Source organism: Phalacrocorax aristotelis, chromosome 8 (assembly GCF_949628215.1).
Source record: "Phalacrocorax aristotelis chromosome 8, bGulAri2.1, whole genome shotgun sequence".
Lineage (NCBI taxonomy): Eukaryota > Metazoa > Chordata > Aves > Suliformes > Phalacrocoracidae > Phalacrocorax > Phalacrocorax aristotelis.
In genome coordinates, this window is record NC_134283.1 from 25,404,439 (window position 1) to 25,423,764 (window position 19,326).

At 47.0% G+C, this 19,326-nt stretch overlaps 1 protein-coding gene across 1 annotated transcript; it reads right to left on the reverse strand.

Annotated features, from left to right (window-relative positions):
* Window positions 1-7,119: 7,119 nt before the first annotated feature.
* C1QTNF2 (C1q and TNF related 2) lies at window positions 7,120-17,615 on the reverse strand. The gene is made up of 3 exons (XM_075102096.1): window positions 17,176-17,615; window positions 10,607-10,855; window positions 7,120-9,297 (listed from the first exon to the last, which is right to left on the reverse strand). Exons 2-3 carry the CDS (start codon window positions 10,845-10,847, stop codon window positions 8,684-8,686), a joined length of 855 nt encoding a protein of 284 aa, XP_074958197.1. The 5' UTR covers window positions 10,848-10,855; window positions 17,176-17,615; the 3' UTR covers window positions 7,120-8,683.
* Between the last annotated feature and the right edge of the window lie 1,711 nt (window positions 17,616-19,326).

The following is a 19,326-nucleotide window of genomic DNA, read 5'->3' on the forward strand; positions in this document are numbered from 1 at the left end:
AAGAAATCACCATGCAACCTGGTTTATATCCAAATCACACTGTTGATCCATTAAGAATGAAGAATTTTAATGAGAAAGTTTATCAGGCCTAGTAACAACTTTTCCATTTAAAGAACTAAACCTTATTTTTAGAAATAGGTGGGGTGTGGTTTTTTTTAAAAATTGCCTGTCATATGCACTTGGATTCGCAAAAGAACCTCACAAAATGTTTGTTCCTCGGTTGGTTTCCTAAAGGAAAGGAACAAAAATAATCTGCCTGCTTCAGTCAAAATAAATATTTGTGTTGATTTTAGTGTTTCTGGGAAAATATTTTTGTGATCAAAGGAAGTTGTTGACCAAATCTTCTGGGGAAAACATGCCCCAGTTGTTTATAGTCCATGTTTGCTGGCTTGTCCCCTGCGCTAAAATAGAAGCAGTGAAGTTAAGTGGCGACAGCTATTAAGCCTACAGATAAAAGCTGCCACCAAGTGTCCATCACTTGGAAACAATTTTCACCTGTTTTAAGTACATCACGTTATCCCTTAAACAAGGTACTTAGGTGTCTTAAATTAAGGTAAAGGAAGAACTAGCTCATCTTTTTGCTTAAAACTGAGCACGTGCTTAAGGATTTTGTCGAATGACAAATTTGAGAATTTCTTTACAAGTAGCCTGTTCATGGCTCATATGATAATATATACATTTTCTATAACAGTTTTTATATACATATCAAGATAATTCTCTATTTTTTACAGTGTAAATCAAGCCAATAGTGTTATTTGAAAGAAAGAGTATCAGTTCTTTGAAGTAGTTTCAATAATGAGGGTGATACAGATTTTCAGAAACTTATGTCCATAGCATCTATTGATCTAAAACTCTTCTATTTTTAAAATCTCAATTATTTTATAAAATCTTGAGATTCTGTGCAAAATAGAAAACTGTTGCATGTAATGTTGGTTTTAATTTTGCAGACAAACAATTTTATTTTTCCAGAATACAGTCCATGTATTTCACTTGTTCCATTTGAAAATAAATGAAGCACGAGTTATCAAAAGTTTCCCTCAGTAACTACATTGATATTAAAAATGGAAAGTAACAATGAATAAGGTTCTCCTTTCTGTAGCAGGGCTGTTAGTAGGGCTCAGATTCACTGCCCTGTTTTAAAAAAACCTCAGCCAACACTGTCTTTGATATCATAAAATATTCACAGTAACAAATTAGGAAGAGCAGCAATTCTGAACCTGATAAGAGCTCAGACATAGCCTTGAACCTTAGAATTGCTTTATTTTGAAGGAGGGAGTGCCAGCAAGGCCATGTACATACCCAGGGAATCAGTACTGTTATGTCTGATAGTCAAACGAACAACCCACAGGCCTTATCATTAACTTGCTGATCTTGTAAAAATGGATTGCAGCTACAGTACATCATTTTCCATCCAAATGGGATCATTCAAGTCCTCATAATGGGCAAAGTTTGACTTAAAATATAGGCTTTAGCTGTAACAGAACTGTGTTGATTTATTTTTCAAGTGTTTTAAAAAACAGACTGAGAGAGATAAAAGTAAAATACCATGGGGATTCCCAAATTAGGTTTGCATAGAGTTTATATTAACTTTGAGAGGTTTTTGGTTACTCTTTTATCATTAGCAAGTCATGGTTGGGTAAAGCACAGTAAAACTTCACTGATGTAAGTTGAGTTTGTAAGTCAATGAAATTGTTAATGTCGAGGGGGTTTTCCCTTAAAAAGCAGCTTAACTAAGCAAGTTAACATCTTTAGCACTAGTGCTACCATTCCAAGTACTGGGGCAATAAAACTGCTTTCAGGCAACTAAAGCTAGCTGAAAATAACTAAGGATGCCAACCACAAAGTGACCAAAAAGCAGCTCAAGCAACATGTATGTTATTGCCAGCCCAAAGGGTTCAGCTGGAGAAGAAATGCAGTGGGGGTATGGTGATAAAGAGATGGCACCTAGTGCCAGGGGAGGCTGTACCTGTATCAGCAAGGAGCTGGGCCACTCCTGGTTGAGCCCAGGTGGAAAAAGTTGACTTCTTAGTCAAGTTTCAGGTATAGCACGGGCAGCATCTGCTCACACCAGGGAGGCTGTGTGTCAGGAAGGCATCAAGAAACTGCTTCTTTACCCCTCAACCTCACCTGCTGCTGGAGGAGGAGAGGAGCAAGGAGGCCAGTGCAAACAGGGACCACCTGGTACCTGCAAGGGCCAAGCATCCCCTCAGGGCTCCCCCGCCCCAGGTGAGCAGCCCAGCTTGGTACTACCTAGGTGCCTCCTATTTCACCAGGATCCCAAAGCTAGACTGCCTTAGCAACAGCTTGAGTGCTAATTTAAGCCAATTTGAGTGCTTTTACACAGTGTAATAGTTTCCTGCTGATGAGAAAGATGGGCTTTATCAAATCTGGCTCTCTGTGTCTATCTATACCTTCTACTGCCCTGTCTGTGTGCTTCCTCTGTCACTCCTCATGCTTTTTTGTTATATGATATACCTTACTGAACCTAGTTTTTCTACCAGTTTAGTTTTCTGTGATTTTAGGGAGTGATATTGGTTTGTGGAAGGATCTGAAGCCAGTACAAAGCAAGCAGTGAGAAGGCACAGCCCCAGACAGCAAGAGGTAAGCAGGGCCTCTTCCTTCAGCAGTGTTAAACTAGGGTGATGTGATTTGTGGAGTTGTGCCCAAAACTGGCTTGCCCTGCTCCTAGGACAAGCCAGCACCAGTGGGGCTGAGCAGTGAGGGCCTGATCCAGCAAAAAAAAAAAACCACACAGGGGAAGATCCTGTAAGATGTGTGGAGCGGTGCCCTCACTTCACTGACTTAGCTGGATTGGGTTTAACACAGAACCATTAGTAAAGTGATGAGAGGTATGGGAGCTCTGTGCCCTTGCAGTGGGCAGAGATGAGAGCTGGCTGCCCCTTTCTATGTGGAGCTCGGGGGTTCGGAGAGCTGCAACCTGCTTTCCTCTGCTCTTGGTAGAAGCAAGCTATGAATAACTTTATTATTTTTTTTTTCTTTTAAAGACAATGTTATGGGATTAGGACTGCCCTTAGGAGCTGTAATTATTAAGCCCAGCTGGTATGAAGGGCTTTAATCCAGCAAGCTGCTGTTGGGTGTCTATCCGTGTGAGACTAAACCTGTGACAGTGCAAGGGAAGAACACCATTACAGGTAGTGCTCTAGAGTCTGAGGAAAATACTGTTGCGCTTCTATGTAGCTTGAAGACCCTGTTGTATTTGAAAGCTTTTAAATGGTTGCAATTCCCAGATTTCTGCTGATGCTCAGTGGGTTGAATTGGGATGCTTGTGCCTTGCCTTGGGGCACTGAGAGGCCCTGGGGGAGGCTGGTGGGACTGTTGCTGCCCAGCAGCCTGGAATATCTGATCTTCGTGCCTGCAACTGGCACGATGCACAAGCCAGCCCCCTTGAATTTCCCCTTCAAGCACACCATCTCCTCATCCCCGCTCCTTCATCATCTGAGTACTCATTTCCTTATTCCTCCTCTCAGCCAGTGATTTATGTGGAAATCAAATCTCTGTGAATATACTCTTACTCATAGAGGTCTTTTGCTTCTCAACCTGCCCATCAAGTACCCAGAGGACACAACCTCTCCTGCACACAGTCCCTGAAAAGTGCAGGGAGGAATGACAAGGCTGTTACAGGGGGAGTGGGGCATGGGGACCTGCAGGTCATGGGCTTGTGTTGTCCTCTGCAGTTTCTACTGTTGGACCTAGCTTGTTTCAAGTGCAGAAATGGTCCTTGGCAATGGGAAGGGGCCAGGAGTAGCGCTATGCCTGCAGGAGCCGGGACAGCAGGGACGGTGCAGAGAGGTGCCAGCAGCCTTGTGGCCCCCAGGGCTGTGGCTGTGTAATGTTACCATGGACCTGCCATAACATAGTCTTTATTGACATGGCGCTACTTAGTGGGGCAGAATTGACAAAATCTGGAAAAACAGAAAAAAGATACTTCCCCCCTCCCTTTTTTTTCTTCTTCTTTTTTTTAGCATTGGGGTGCTGAGTGCCAACTGGTGTAACTGAGGGTGGGCTCACCTGGGGAGCAGGGCAAACCAGGGTGACTTCTAAATGCACCTGGATCCTCCTTAGCTCCCCAGAAGGAAGACACAATCAAGACTTGAAGGCATTAATCTGCCCAGACAGCAAGTGCTGAGGCTCAGCAACACATGGCCAGGGCTGCACAGGGGAGGTGATGCCTTGCTCTGGCACCTTCCCTTTGTTTCCAGCTGTGACACACATCATTACTTTCCAGACACTCCATGTACCTTGAGTCCATGGTTAATGTTAATTTTCCACAGTGAAAATATTTTTCATGTTTTTTTTTCATTGTTAGCATTGAAATGTATGGGTTTAAAAATCAAACAAACAAAAAACCCACCTCAAAACCCCCAACGTAGAGGTCCTGGTTTACCAGCCCTGAAGGGGAGGAAAAGGGCTTTGGGAAGCTGACTTAAGGGGTCACAAGCAGAACCAGGCAGGAGGAGTTGTCCTTGGGCTCATCCAGTGCTGTGTGCTTCCCACCCTGCTGATGTTAGCACAGGGTGCTCAGTGTGAAATCACAGTTCAGCTTCACAGCTGAGCTGGGAGTGTGCTGCTGCATGGCATTAGGGGTGGATGTGGGAGTGAAGGCAAGCTCCTGTGGTGGAGGAAACCCTTGGAGGGGACCCAGGCAGGCCTGTGTGTTCACAGTCAGGTTCATGCTGGTCTCTGAAGAGCTACAAGCTGAACCAGCTGAGCCTTTTCTCTGTTGTTAAGCGAACACTGAAGGTGGGTGCTCCTGCCTTTCCCTGCCTCCCTACCCTGGCATGCTGGATGTGCAGGAGGGACTTGCTTATGCCAAAACATGGTGCAAAGGGCAGCTCTGAGACTTGTGGTGAAGGAGGATGCTGCGGTGTAACACATCTTGCATGAGGGTGGCAGATATGGATGGCATCCCATTCAGTCAGGACATTCCTCCTGCCTCCCTGATGTCACCTGCCCATGTGCTTGCTCAGCTACCACTATTCCCAGCTCTTCTCCCACCGTGCCAGAGGTGCAGGCAGCTGCCTGGGCTGGGGTGAGCAGCCTGCATGGGAGTGGTGCTCTCTTGAGACAGCTTGGCTGGGAAAACCAGAGCTCTTTATCTGGTGGTTTTCCAGAAACATTCTGTTTCTGGCATAAAGACACTTTATGTAAATCTCAGTTTAAAAACAAAGTAAATAACTGCTTGGCTGAAAGGCAATGGCAGCACAAACCAAAATGCAGCCTGAAGATGCAGGAGCAGCCAGAATATGTTGGGTTTTGTTTTTTGGTTTTGTTTTTTTTGGGGGGGGTGGGGGGGTTGGTTTGTTTGTTTTAAATTCTCCAAAGCCTGACCCAGTCATTTTGAGTTTTGTGTGGGGTTTTCCCCCATTTTTAATATTTCCACAATTGGCCCTGTAGTGACCCAGACACACTTGTATCTTGCCAGCTGCCCATCCCTCCCTCCTCTCCTGGTGAGGTAGGAGGAGGGGAGTCCACATCTGCTTGACATGATTCCTTCTGCAGGATTGAGTTGAGTGGAGACATTTTGTTCAGCATGCAAGTTGCTCTTAAGGCATCATAAGAGGAAATTAATCCTTTTCAGAGGAACCTGTGCAAGAGGAACCCGCATGCATCATTTCAAATGCTCATGCCTCTTTCTCAGAAATACTTATGATACGTGGTATCTTTAAATGGCTTCAGCCCAGTGGAGGTTAAACAATCTGTAGAAGCTGTTCCTCTCCCTCTTGCCTGCTATATTTTATTAATTTGTGTTTTCCATTGCTTCGAGTCCTGGATGGCAGCAGATGCCCATGGCTGAGGTTTGAGCTGTGCAGCGCAGAGGGCAGCACTGTGACCTGGTGGGGTGGCTGGGGCAGGTCCCAAGGGTGGATGGGAGCAGGCTGGAGCCCGTGGTCCTGTGCCACTCCTGTGGGAAGGTCCTTGTAGCCCCTGGCTGAAAGCAAGCACTACCACACTGCGCGTTCAGTGGGGGTCGGTGGTTCCCTTTATAATTTGCATTTTGATATTCCAAACTTAAAAGACTCATTTGTAGGTTTTCCCTTTCACTAGAATAAAAAGGATGCTTTGCCAGACAGTTAATAACTTCCCTTGTTTCTCATCTGGGGAAACCAGCTCATGTGCCCCTGAGAAGGCTGACACTGGGAGGAAACAGTCCCTGCTGGGGCCTTCTCTGGAGATGATGAGGGAAGATGGGAGTGGCTGAGCCGATCTAATTGCTCATGGCTGCTTCACCTCCACCCTCCTCTTCTGAGGCTTATTCCCTGTGGTGCTCTCCCATCCCCTCTCAGCTCTGGTACCTGCCTGGTGCCAAGTGGGTTCAGCTCATAAAAATAATAAAGTGGAGAACTAACTTGACTACAAATAATACCCAAACAATAAAAATGGGATAAAAACCCATCACCCTGAAAATACCCACTTTTGGGAATGGGTAATGCACAGAGTCAGGGGGAAAGAACTGAGGAGGGAAGTTTTGTCTTTGTCTTTAGCAGTAGTGGGCTACTGGATTAATTAAAGCTATACTATGTAATTTCCCTTTTGGGTGCTGTTGTGGAGAGGCAACATCCTCCCACGTGTCCCACCACCTCCCTTGAGCTGCCCCTAACATGTACAGTTGCTGGGGAACCTGTGTCGGGGTAGAGACCTCTGTGCAACTCAGCCCAGCCAAAAAGTGGTTCTTGCCCCTGCGGGGCTCCTGGGCTCTCATGGTGGGAGCGTGGGGCTGGGCACTGAGGGAGAAATGCAGCTCTTGAACTGCTGCTGCCTTTGGGAAGCTGCCTGCAAATGCACCCCAGGACCCCCTAAATGAGGGAGCTTTGGAAAGAGAAATGTATTATCTGAGCAACCACTGTCAGGGAAAGGACACCTGCCATCTAGGCGAACAGCTTCGGGGAACAGATCCTGTTCTTCTACCTTGAAGGTTTTCTTGCACAGAAAACTCTGTGCGCTTCCCAGCTTGCTGGGCTGGGAGGGGTGAAATACTCCTGTGGCACCAGCCCCTACAAAATCCATTGCTAAACTCAACAGTGTCTGTGGAATCTGTAACACAGCTTTGAAATACCTTCTGTGAAACCACTTTTATAAATACTAAGACTATTGCAGCAGTACTTTTGTTCAGCTTTATTTTATCAAATGTATTTGAAGATTCTTGTAAGATATAACATAATTCCTGTAGTTCATGAAAATCATGCAAATATTTTGACTTGAAGAAGTAAGATTTAAAAAAAACCCAACCCTTTTTTTCTTATGGGATATCCCTTCAGTGCCCAAATATGAGGATTAGAGGAGCTGGGAGTTCATGAGAGTTTTCACCAAGTGATGAAGAAGAGAAATATGACTGGAAGCTAAGATGGTGCCTCTGATAGCGAGGAAGAGACTCTCTCTCTCTGGCTACAGAGAGAGAGGGGACTCTGCTACAGGGGTGTTGGACAGCCTGGGGCAAGGCAGCCAGACTGAGTGGCTGCTCACTATTACCAGAGCAGAGTTCTGCTATAAAGCTATTTTGGAGCATGTCCCAGTATTAGCTGATACAGAGGAGGAAAAAAATTGCTAAGCTTAGCAAAAGCAAAAAGCTCAGCTGAGCAAAAGTTCAGCTTTTGACATTTCTGGTTTTTTTTCCCTTCAGCTTAGAACCAAAGTATCGATTTTTGGCACATCTGTAATATTTGATTTACAACATCAAAAAAGGAAAGCAGCAGTAAGATAGGGTCTAGCTGTAGCGTTAAGCCCTTGAGGAGGATCTCCACAGCACCACATGTATCTTCTTCCAGCGAAAGCTGGCACGGATGAAGGAAGGTGATTATTAATGAATCTGTTTCTGGAGTGAAGGTTCATGCTGTCTTTGACAGTTGAGACTTCTCTGCAAAGTTGAGATCTGCAAAGTTTATCCTCCACTGTGGCTCGGAGGCCTACAGGTATTTGGGTTGTGGAATCCAGTTTAGGCTCTGGTCACAGTTTACCAATGCTTGTCTGAAACCAGATGCAGGGCTCCAGCGCCAGCATATTGAGGCTGAAACCTGAGAAACACCAGTGGTGCTCAGTGCAACAGCTTGTGTCTTACAAGGAGCCTCACCAGTAACCTTAAAAATGAGCTCTCCCTTTCATGTCGCTTCCTATTTAGGCGGGATGCCTTTGCTTATTAGTACTTCTTTGAAGAGGCTGAAAGCTACTTTTACTTTTATAACTTTAGCTGACAATTTCCTGACTCTTAAGTAGCTGGTAAAGTGTAACTGTATTAACAAGGATTATTACTATTATGTTATGGGATGTAGAGGGAGGAGGCACAGTGGTACAATCTCCAGCATCAATGGCACTTATGAGCTCAGCTTTCAGGAAATGGTTGTTGGTCTCCATGCTTTATAATAACAATATAATAAAGCACTCTGCACCAATATTTGAGTTACATGTCCATGGTGTGTTGGAATAATAATGGAAAACGTAATGGGTGGCTTCGAGATTGAGAGATTCATGAGGCTGCTTAAAGGTGAGTCCTGGTACCCTGTGGTCTAGTTGCTGACATCAAGTAAATGTTGAAATAGCTGATAAAGGCTGTTAGTGCCAAAAATGTGGAATCGTATGATAATCCCACACATGTCCATGTACAGGCTACCCTTTGCTGGTCTGAGGTCTCATGCATTTCCTGTTTTTTCCCACAGACTAGTTTCTCATCCTATATTTCATTGAGGTAATCTTGATCAGGATATATCAGAAAGCCAGTAAATAAGCTGTCTGTCCAGTAGGGATCATAAAAGAGCCCATTTTGTTCCGAGTAAAAGATCTGCAGCCATACCTCATCCTCCTGCTTCAGGGAAAGGATGGTTGATCCAGAGGCAACATCATGGTTCCCAGTGTTGGCATCAAAAGTCTTGATCCGGTACTGCCCATTGTGGACCAAGCCAATGGCCAAATGTTTGTTTGCCAAAGTGATATCATAAGTGAAGTAGTAAATACCTGGGATGCTGCATATAAATTTCCCACTGGAAACATTGTAATGTCCTCCCTCATTCATCAGGATCCTGTCAAATTTGATGGGCAGCCTTTCCCTTGGGTAGCTCTTTGAGACTGCCACGGAGAATGCAGATTTGGCTTTGTTGGCATTACAGGTGCAGGGTCCTGGCATCCCGGTCTCACCCTTGCTCCCTTTGGGCCCTTTCTTTCCTGGTGCACCGTTTTTTCCAGGATTACCTTTTAAACCCTTGGGCCCTCGTGGGCCTGCCTTGCCAATAGCTCCTGCTTTCCCCTTTGGTCCTGGCTTGCCGGGGTTTCCTGTTCTGCCTTGTGGACCTAGAAGATAAATAACCTTGTAAACTTTTCGGACAAAGAGATGACCTGGCAAGTGGAAAGGGTTTGTATTGTAGCAGCAGTATATTTTCATTTAGGAGGAAAACCTTGCTAGTGAGAATCCTGATCAAATACCACCTGGGGCTGGACGTCTGTCAGGACTGACTAACCACATTAGGTAGGTAGTTGGTGTGATAACAGTGGGACTCAGCGACAGGATGGTCTGTCCTTTTTAAGGACCAAAAGGCTGGTTCAGTTATCTGGCTCACTTGAGAAAAAGGAGTAATTAACTGTAAAGCTAGCCAAGAACAAGCTTTAAATGTTTGGGGTTTTCAGGAGTAGGACAAGTTTGTGAAGCTTTGGGAACCTAGCTTTGAGCAGATGGAGTACTTTTAATCTCCTGTTCCTTTTTGTTTTTTACTTTTTACATTTAACATGAAACTGTTGTTTAAAAAAAATAAAAAAATTCTAAGTGTAGTAAAAAGCCCAGCCTAGCTGGGGGATGAACCAGAAGGTACTCGGTGCAGGGATTGCCTTGAGATGGGAAACAAGTTGGGCTGCCACAGTGATGCTGAAGCTGCTGATTAGTGCAGATTGCAGTAGTGTCTGATGTAAGAAAAATTCACGGGGATTTGTACCCTGTTTCTTGACCTGCTGTAGCAAGACTAGATTTAAGTGCAGCTGTGGGTGGAAACATATTGTCCACGTTCCCTGTTTTGGGGGCGGGATAAGAGCATAAGATGCAGCTTTGGCATGCTTGTGTTAGGCTGAATCAGGAGTGCACTCTAGTGTGGCAATAGGAAATGACTGTTTTCTCACTGTAGCTGGTCCTGATGCTTACTGACTGTAAGGCTGGGTCTAAAGGAGAGCCCCACCTCAGGATTAAAGAAGGGTTGTTGTTTGCTTTGATGTAGATTGAGCACAGCCAGAGCAGTGCCTCTCACCCAGCTAGAGCGCTCCAGGGAGCAAGTACTTAATTTTTTCACCTGACTTCTTCAGAGACCATCACTGTTTCATTTAGAGAGCATATATCAGAGCAGAGCAAATCTCACTTTGTAACAAAAGGAAGCCAGTAGGAACTGCATACAGCATTAAGAAGCTACCGGCAATAATGCAAGTCTGAACCCCCTGGCAGAGGCTGACAAGTGTGAGATGTTGGAGGCAGGAGAGTGGAAATTTCTAGAAGAGTTTCCTATGATATGTTGCCTGTCCTGGGGCTCAGATCTGGGGCGACAGGTTGCTGTTAACTGGATCATCGCACTACTGCTTTTACATTTTACCCTTGTTGTGTTAATAAGCGCTTTTCTCTTACCTTCATCACCATGCTCGCCTTTATCCCCATCCTTGCCATCCTTGCCATCTTTCCCTGGGAAGCCCATCCTGCCGACTGTTCCTGGAGCCCCAGGGGCACCGGGGGGGCCGGGTGGCCCAGGGGGTCCTGGCAGGCTACATGCCAGCTGGGGACCTTCCTGCAGCACTCCCTTGGCAAAGCCCCCGAGGATGTGGTTTGCCACACAGGGCACAGTCCAGAGGAGGAGGACAGCAGAGATCATGGCACAGCCTGTAAAAAGGAGATGGGACGTGGCTGTTATGTATGATAGCCAGCATGTGTGGGAACGGCTGCGTCCCTTCCACCAGGACAGTGAGTTGTAGAGACTTGCATGAAAATGGGAGATAACTGGGCTTTTTTTGGCAGAGTGGGAGAGCTGTTTGTTTCAGTGTGACGTGAATTCAAGGATTTGGCTTATGGAGTTTTCCAAGTCTGACCAATTTTTTTTTCAAACTTGCTCTTCTCTAAATCCATATCTGTGGCCGTCCCTTGTTTTGTATTTTTGCCCTGGGCCTCCTTTCCCCCGAAACACAAGTAGCAATGGCAGAGGGGTGCAGAAAGCAGCCACTCGGGGCTAGCAGAGTGGAGGAAGGAGAAGGGGTTTTGGTGTGACCTTCCCCAGTAACACCTGCTCTGTGGCTGGGTTGCAAAACCCATTGTGTGAAGCAGGGCTGAATTCAGAAGAGGGGCTTGCGGAGGCTTTGGGCCAAGGCAGTCCTTACTGTCTTTTGCCTGACAGTATGAGTTGAGCCTCTTCACTAGTGGAGACCATCCTGTTCCTCATCACAGCTTGGCTGCATGGCATTGCACACCCTGCAGCCGAATCACCCACCAAGTCTCTGGCTCAGTGTTGGGGTGCAGCCGCCCCCGCAGCTATGACTGGCCCCACTGCAGCCTTCACCAATGGTTTTCTAACCCCTTGCCATGCTGACCTACCCTTCTCTGTAGGGGTAGTAGCTCAGTCTTTATGTTTGTTACTAACGTTAACCTTGGGAAGGAAGGTAACTGTTAAAACCCCAGCTGTTTGTCTCCTGGCTCTGGAAAGTAAGCCATTGCTTTAAGTACATCAAATGCCAAGGGATATTTTGGAGCATCCCAGGCTCTGCCTTCATGCATATGGGGAGGCTGAGCCTCCTGGGCTTGTCTCACTCTGCTCATGGATGGGGACATAGAGATAGGAAATAATTTCTGGAATAAAGCTATTCCCATGAACCTGCTAATGATACAGAGCAGTTATTGTACAGTAAAATACCCCTCTGGATGTCTGTGCATAGAGCTGTTTGCAAATAGCCGTGCTCTATGTGCAGCTCCCGGGTAACTCCACTGTGCCTGAATGCTCAGATGCATCAGCAGCTTAGAGAAGATGCTCAAAATCAGGCTGATTTACAAAAGCCCATCTCCATGTGTGACCCACCCAAGACTCGGGGGATTAGAAGCACTTGAAGTAGAATTTGGGTTCTGCATGTGGTTACAGATATAGTAAAAAAAGATAATTTCCTCTATGGTATCAGTTTCTCACTACTCATGGGTAAAGGCCCTCCTCCATCCCCTCCCCAGAACAGGCAGCCTCCCCATGCCTGGGCTGAGGAGTTTCTCCTCCCTTTGCTCTGCTGGTGAGAGGTTGTGGCCATGGCTACCAGTTCCCTGGCAGAGCTGGTGCTCCCTAGTGGGCACTGACCATGGGCTGAGGAGAGACGCTGATGGAATCAGGCCCTTTTCCAGTTGTATGAATATGGGAACAAGCTGGTGGGGGGATGAAAGGCATCCCCTGCCCCAATTTCTTTCTTTCAGCTCCTGTAGCTGGAGTAGCCCTTGGAGAAATGAGACACAAATCCTAAAACTGCCCCATACAAATCTGCAGCTGGTTCACTGTTTGCTTGGTAGCTCTTTGATTAGGAGAGATCAAGTTAAAGCCAAAGGATTTTTGTTTGTTTGTTTGTTTTTAGGGAATTAGCTGCATGTCACTCTGATACAACTTCTGTCCCTGGGCTAAGAGGTGTACACTTTTATTTGATGGAAAAGACTCCTATAAAATTCAGTCTTTTCCCTCCCTACAGCTACCCCTGATGGTAAGGGGTTAAATATTTTACAAGAATCATCCATTTGCATGGGTTTTCTTATTGCATCCCAAAGTCCTGCTAACAAAATACAGAATATAAGCGAGGAATGAAAAGTAAGGAAGCTGCCTGTCACATATTTCTTCAAGATTTGGTGCTGAAGCAAATCTGTAGTTAAACACAGATGCAGTAGAAGATGAGCTGAGATATCCCAGACCTTTCAATCTTTTGAGGCCTTTTGGTCAGGCAAGGTCCTGCTTGGCATTAAGTTAAATAGCGGAGGCTTTAGCATATCCACAGTGTTATGTTTAACTCCTGCACTGGAAATAAGATGCTTAAAATACTGTATAATTTTCATGTTGGCCTTAGCGCTCTCACCCTAGTATCAGCTCCTGAAGGGGGTGGAAATGCATATTACATGCCCCAAATCCAGCAGGCAATATGCTACATATTAATGCTGAGTGGGAGCCCCCCAGTTCTGCGATATGTATAATTAAGAACATGCAGAGGAGTGGGAAATGCAAAACAGATATCCGGGCTGGATTCGGCTGCTAAGACATTTTGTTCTTCAGCTCTCTTTTGCTTTTCTTATACCTAAGTTTGTTTGCTGCTGGTGAAAGGTGTCAGTTTAATGGCCTGTGAGATGGAAATCACCAACCAGTAATAGTGTGGACAGTTGAATAAAAGCTTCTCAGTTCACGGAAAAGGAAACAAAATGTTCAAATGCCTGTGGATTGGGGAGATCCCAAGGAAAGCTACACCCCTGCTTCCCAGTAACCACCTCAAATAGGGCAGAAGTGAGAGGCGTCTGGAGGTGGATGACACTAACAAGTTGTGACAAGGGAAAATGTCATTGCTGGAGCATAACCTGGAAAAAAGCTGGGACGGCTTCATGTAGAGAAGTAACAGGCAAGAGGGAGCACAGGGCAGGAGGGCAGCTCCTTCTCTTAGAGTATGTTACCATAACTACTTCTATTGCCTTCAGATGTCCCAGGGAGTTGACCTGACGGGATAAAAAGTGGCTGGGAGGTTTGTAGTATCAATACTTGGATAGACAGGGAAGAGCCACGCTCTGGTGCAGCTCCCAAGTCAGTGTTAATTAATGACTCCACAAGAACATTTCATCCTACATCACAGCAGTGTGTGTGGGATGCAAAGCGCAGTCACATTTACAAGAGGATCTATAAATAACCTCTTAAAGAAACCTCTTTGAAAGAAAACAAACCTCATGCTGTTCCACCTTAAAAGGAAAATTGCTCCTCTATGTAGAACACATGATGAGCTCCAAAAAAGCAAATTGGAAACAGATCAGCATCTTTCCTCTCCGCAGTACAGGCAGCAGGCCTGGCACTGGAGGCCATACAGCTCGGTTTCGAGCTTGGTTTTGGCCATGCTGAAGTCTTACATTTCTAATGACACTTTAATTAATGTCTTTATTAATAGGGTTTTGGAGACCTTTGGCCATGGCCAATGCCTGTTGCGTGGGAGCGTGCCCTGTGCCCAGGGGGTCACGAGATCTGACTGGTGGTGGAGGTCTGCTTAGGGAGGAGAGGAGATCCTCTGTCATCTGACCAAGCGTGGGGACAGGGTGGTGGCTGCAGTTTGTGCCTGCCACTGAAATGCAAATGTTCAGATCCTCAGCACCCAAGGAGAGCACACCAGTGTCGGGCACTGATTTCAGCACGGGAAAAGAAAGTGGACTAGCTTCACTTAAGCTATTTCAGGTGTCCACAACATAGGCATAGCTGCCAGGCCTTAGGGCTGCCATGCCCCAGCTTCTGCCCTGGGGCAGCACCTGGACTAGCTTCGAGGTTATAAAGCATTTTTGTGCCAAGCTTGGGCCAGAGCAGAGGTGCTCCGGCCCTTCACGGGTAGAGTGCCTCTCCCTTGGTGACAGCCTGTTGGTGGTGGGCAAGATCTCATGCACACAGAAATGCTTTTCTTCCCAATACTTAAGAATATCCCATCCATTGAATCACTCTGAAATGATGTCTTCTGAAATATTTAGCAGCAATGGTGCTTTCTAGGGTGCTTGGTTGAAGAAGACCAAACCCTTGGGCTTGGGAGATGATGCAGCTTGTGGTGGGCATGTGATGGACAAGGGCAGCACTGAGTTGCTCTGGGATAAAGGGTCCTGGAGAAAAGACCCTTTGAGCTCCCAGACACTAGGTAAGTTCTGGCTGAGACTTCATGCTCCGATCATAGCTGGTCAAACCTCCACCCAGAGAGAGAGGAGAGAGGCTCCAAAACATGCTGCACGTGTCTGCTCTGAGGTGGAAGGATGAGGCTCAGACAGGTGGGTTTGACACAACGATTCCCTGTGTCCTTCAGCTGAATCAATGGGATCAATGTAGTCTGTAAAACTGTGCTATGGATTCCCACTGAGTAATTTTGGGGAATACTTGTCAGGAAGCAAACCAGGAAGGGGACAGTTTTGGAAAATGTTCACTCCTGAATTTTAGGTCTGGAGTTCACCTTTATAGAAAATCACTCAGGGCAAATAAAGCAACAAAGGCAGAAGCTCTCTGATTTGCAAGTGTGGTACATGCAGAGCCGAACATTTACTTCTCTCTTCCTAACGAGCCACGTTTAGGAACCTTCACTGTAATTTTGTAATAAAATGTAACGAATGACTCAAAACAAGCATATGTCTGAAAAGGGATGTTCTGACTCTGCCGCATGGCCTTTACATGACACCCCTTTTCTGTTTTAGGATGTTTTGTTGTCATCTCTTGTTGTTCAGTGGGTCCTTCTCTTCCTGCTGGAGCTCGGGCCCTTGGCAGAGGCTGCCCCGTGCCCCGCTGTCCCTGCTGCAGTGGCTGGGGAAGGGAGACGGGGGCTTAGCTTTCCTCAGGACTGTGAAATTCCAGCAGCGGGTGGGCTGCCCATCTCCCCAGCTGCCCTAACCAGCCCGTTTGAAGCAGACACTTGTATGCTCAGCAGGATTTGAACCCGACCCCTCCACACTGAAACCTGAGCATCCCATGAGCTTCTGTGGCACATGGTGCATCTGTGCAGGGGAACTGCAAGCCCACGCTCTCTAATAGCTTTTCTGTACACACTACTTGTCACTGGAGCTACAGCGCATAGCCCTGTCACCCAAGAGCCTCTATCCCTAGGAACTGTGGCCCCACAGGGCTCCTTGCAGGACTCAGAGCTGACCTGCAGCTCCCATTTCTGCTGGCTGCTGCAGCGTGGGATGGACTTGCTGCTGCCAGAGGGGCCTTGCAGGCAGGAACTTGGGGGGGATGCATCTCTTGCCATGTCTCCCCTATAGCTTTGACTGCCACAACATCGCTGCTCCATGTGGCTCCTGGAAGCCCCTGTGCGACCACCCTCATCCCAGCCCTGCTGCAGGTCAGCTTCCTGAGCCACTTCACAGTTACAAAACTAGACCAACTCTACAGATCTATGTGCATTAAAAAGGTGTTCCTGTAAGAAAAGATTTTGCCTGTAAGAGTGAGCCCCAGGCGAAAAGGATCACTTATACTTTCTGGTGCTTACAGGGCAGCTGGGCTGAAATTGCAACAGAAGGAAAATCCCTGAGGGTTTGCCAGGGGTGGGGCAGTTTGGTGGCATGGGCAGTGGCCAGACAGTGATTTTTGGCCAGGGACGCCACCCTGTGCCATGGGGTGGTGGCCTGTTCTTGCCCACAGGGATGAAAAGTGCAGCAGGGGAGAGAAGCGGAGAGAGTCTGGGGGGAATTGCTGCTCAGAGGGAGGCAGAAGCAGGATGGTCTGATAGCCTGAGAGGGGACCCAGCAGCAAACAAACAACTGTGACTTTCTACTCTGTTTCCTTAATACACAAGGCTTGCTTAAACAATACAGCTATCTTACTGCTTCACATTTTCCCAGTGTACCTCAAGGTATCTTAATTAGTCTTCAGAACAATCATTATCCCTGTGAGCCCAATTCTCAGCTCTGGTGGTTGCCCTGTGGCATCGCCGGGGTGGAAGCACAAGGAGCCCTTGAGTGCGCAGGCTGATTTAGATAAAAAAAGGTGTGCCGCCAGTTACAGCAGCTGAAATGAATGTATTTAATTTCTGATATAAGCCAGTGAAGTAGTTATACCAGATATGGGTTTGATCTGTTATCTGCTATTGCAAAAAGCAATGTCAAAGGAGGTAAAGGAGAGTGATGCATTTTCTGTGCCTGAACCTGCATCACCATCTCAGCTTTAGGCAGCCAGGGATACCTGTGGCAATCCTTTCCTAGCCCGGAGCTAATGGCCCATTACCGAAGCTACCAATTGGTACCAGGGCGAAGGGAGAGGCTGTGGTTTTGGCCGTATGAGGTGGGTGCTCCCAGCAAAAGTCAGAGGGGCGTTTTCTTCCTGGGGTATTTCTTTTAACTGGTGACTGTTGCCTTTATGGATTCCTGTGCAGGCATTGGAAACATGAGTGCTCAATGATTTAGACCTTATTTGGTAAGTTTTTGAAGTAAAGGTTAAGAGGAGAGAGGGAAAAAAAAAAAGGAAAAGTGAATCTACTTACCACGACTGGTCTCTTCAGGGAGATCTTGACAGGCACTGGAAACCTACACAATTTTAAGCAGATGTTTTGCTGCAGATCGCTGTCACGCGCAAAGCTGAAGCCCCGTCCTGCCACAACAGCATCCTTCTGAGGGGTGTGCAATATTGACTTCAGTCTTTCTTTTTGTTAGTGTTTTACTCCTGTTTGTGCGGATTGCTAGCTTCCCGCAGCAGCTCCAGGTTTTGGCTCAACGTTGCCAAAGGCATATTTTTATTATTGTGTAATGGGTCTGCTCCTCTTCCTTTGTCACGTGGCATGGGAAGAAAATTTTACGCACATATGGCTGGAAAGCTCTTGATGATTGGGGAGCTTTTCCCTTTCTCTTTCTCCCTTGTAGTCTTGTATGAAAGGCTCAGGAGTTGCCCGGGTCGTTTCTGACTGATTCTGCCCCTCTCTGCTGTAGCTGCTGCCTGTGCAAGCAGAATTTGTAAGCAGACAGCAACACAGATCAAACTAGGGAACAACTTTAACACTTGATTCTGGAGCATTTAGCAAGGGAAGCAAATCTTGTCCTAAGAGTGGAAACTCGCTTCTAAAACAATTTAGACAAACAGGTAATGGCTGATCTCTCCAGGCTTGAATTAAAGGACATCATCCTGAAGCAGCGGCTTTGCAAATGTGAATTTTGAGAGGAAACTGCATGTACCTCAGCGCTGCTTCAAGTGGATGTGTGAGACAAAACACCATAGGGATGGCAGGGCAGGAACGCTTCTGTATTTGGAAAGGGTTGGGATTTTGTTTTAAGCTTGCAAAGTAATTACAAACCCCTTAGCAATTGCTTAAGGTAAAGCAGTTACACCAGAAGCAGTGGCTGAAGCTGGAGTTCAGCTTTAGCTCTGCCAACCCAGAAGTGTTGAGTCGCAGTAAATCCCTGTCCCTTGTTTCTCTGAGGCAGCAAGTCATGGTGTTACAGCTCTGAGCAGTGGTGACATCCTGGCTTATCCCAGCCCATTAAACACAGAATTTGCAAATGCCTTAGACTCTCAAAATTGACAGTCCTTCCCTGACAGCACCTGTGAGATGCAGAGAGATGAATAAAATGGGAGGTTCAAGAGTTTCCTGACCCCACTCCCCTCCTGCCCACCCCTTCCCTCGCTCCCTCCCTCGCTCCCTCCCTCCCTCCCTCCCTCCCTCCCCACTTTGCGGGATGCTCTGTGATGCTGCTGGGGTTGGTATGAACCAGAATCGTCTTTTTAAGGGAGCAATGGGCAGAGTCTAAACAGGAGCTGTGAGATGACCTATGCATAGAGCCTGGCCCCACGGGTGCCTGGGCTGGCAGCATGGAAGGTTATGGGGGACCCTCCACCCTGCCGGGAGGGCAACAATAGCCCTGGGGCCATCATCACCCATGCAGAGTGGGTCGTGGGTCCTCCTGGCTGCAGCCTGTGGCTCCTGGTTGTGGGTGCATGGTTCCTGCTCTGCCCTGGTCAGGATCCTGCATGGGGCCTGGGACAGGTGTGTGCTCAGTGGCACAGCTCCAGATCCTGCCCTGTTGCTCTCCAGCCAGCAAATATTTTCTGTTCAGTGCAGATTATCTGCTCATTGGGAGTATGCTGGCAGTATTCCTTACTCTGCCAGACTTCATCCTTATCGGAGCTGTTGTGGGGTTTTTTTTATGCTTTCCCCTGCACTTGCTGTTGGAACGTGGTGGGAATGGAAAATGTAAAAATGAAATATGTATACAGTTTGCTTTGTGAGCTGTAATCAGTTCAGCTGCTCCTGGGAGGGGTGGGAATGTTTGGCCAAGGAAGCACAGGGCTGTTTTCGTGCTGTTTTGATGGTCCCACGGAGCTCCTTCAGAGCCAGTGTCCCCACTTCCTGATGTTCCCTGCCACTGAGCAATCTCCAGGAGAACAATCCCCCTCCCCAAACCCATGCAATCACCTTAAATTTCAATGGGATAGGGGCTGTTTTAGAAAAGCTGCCATATGGCTGCAGAGCTATGGCATGTCTGTGGGGAGCTGCCTGCACCCCACTGCCCCCATGTATAGAATCATAGAATCATTAGGTTGGAAAAGACCTCTAAGACCATCAAGTGCAACCATCAAACATTGGGGTGAGTGCAGGTGGGCACACCCCCAGACACAGGCTCGGAGAGCTGCTCTCCCCTGG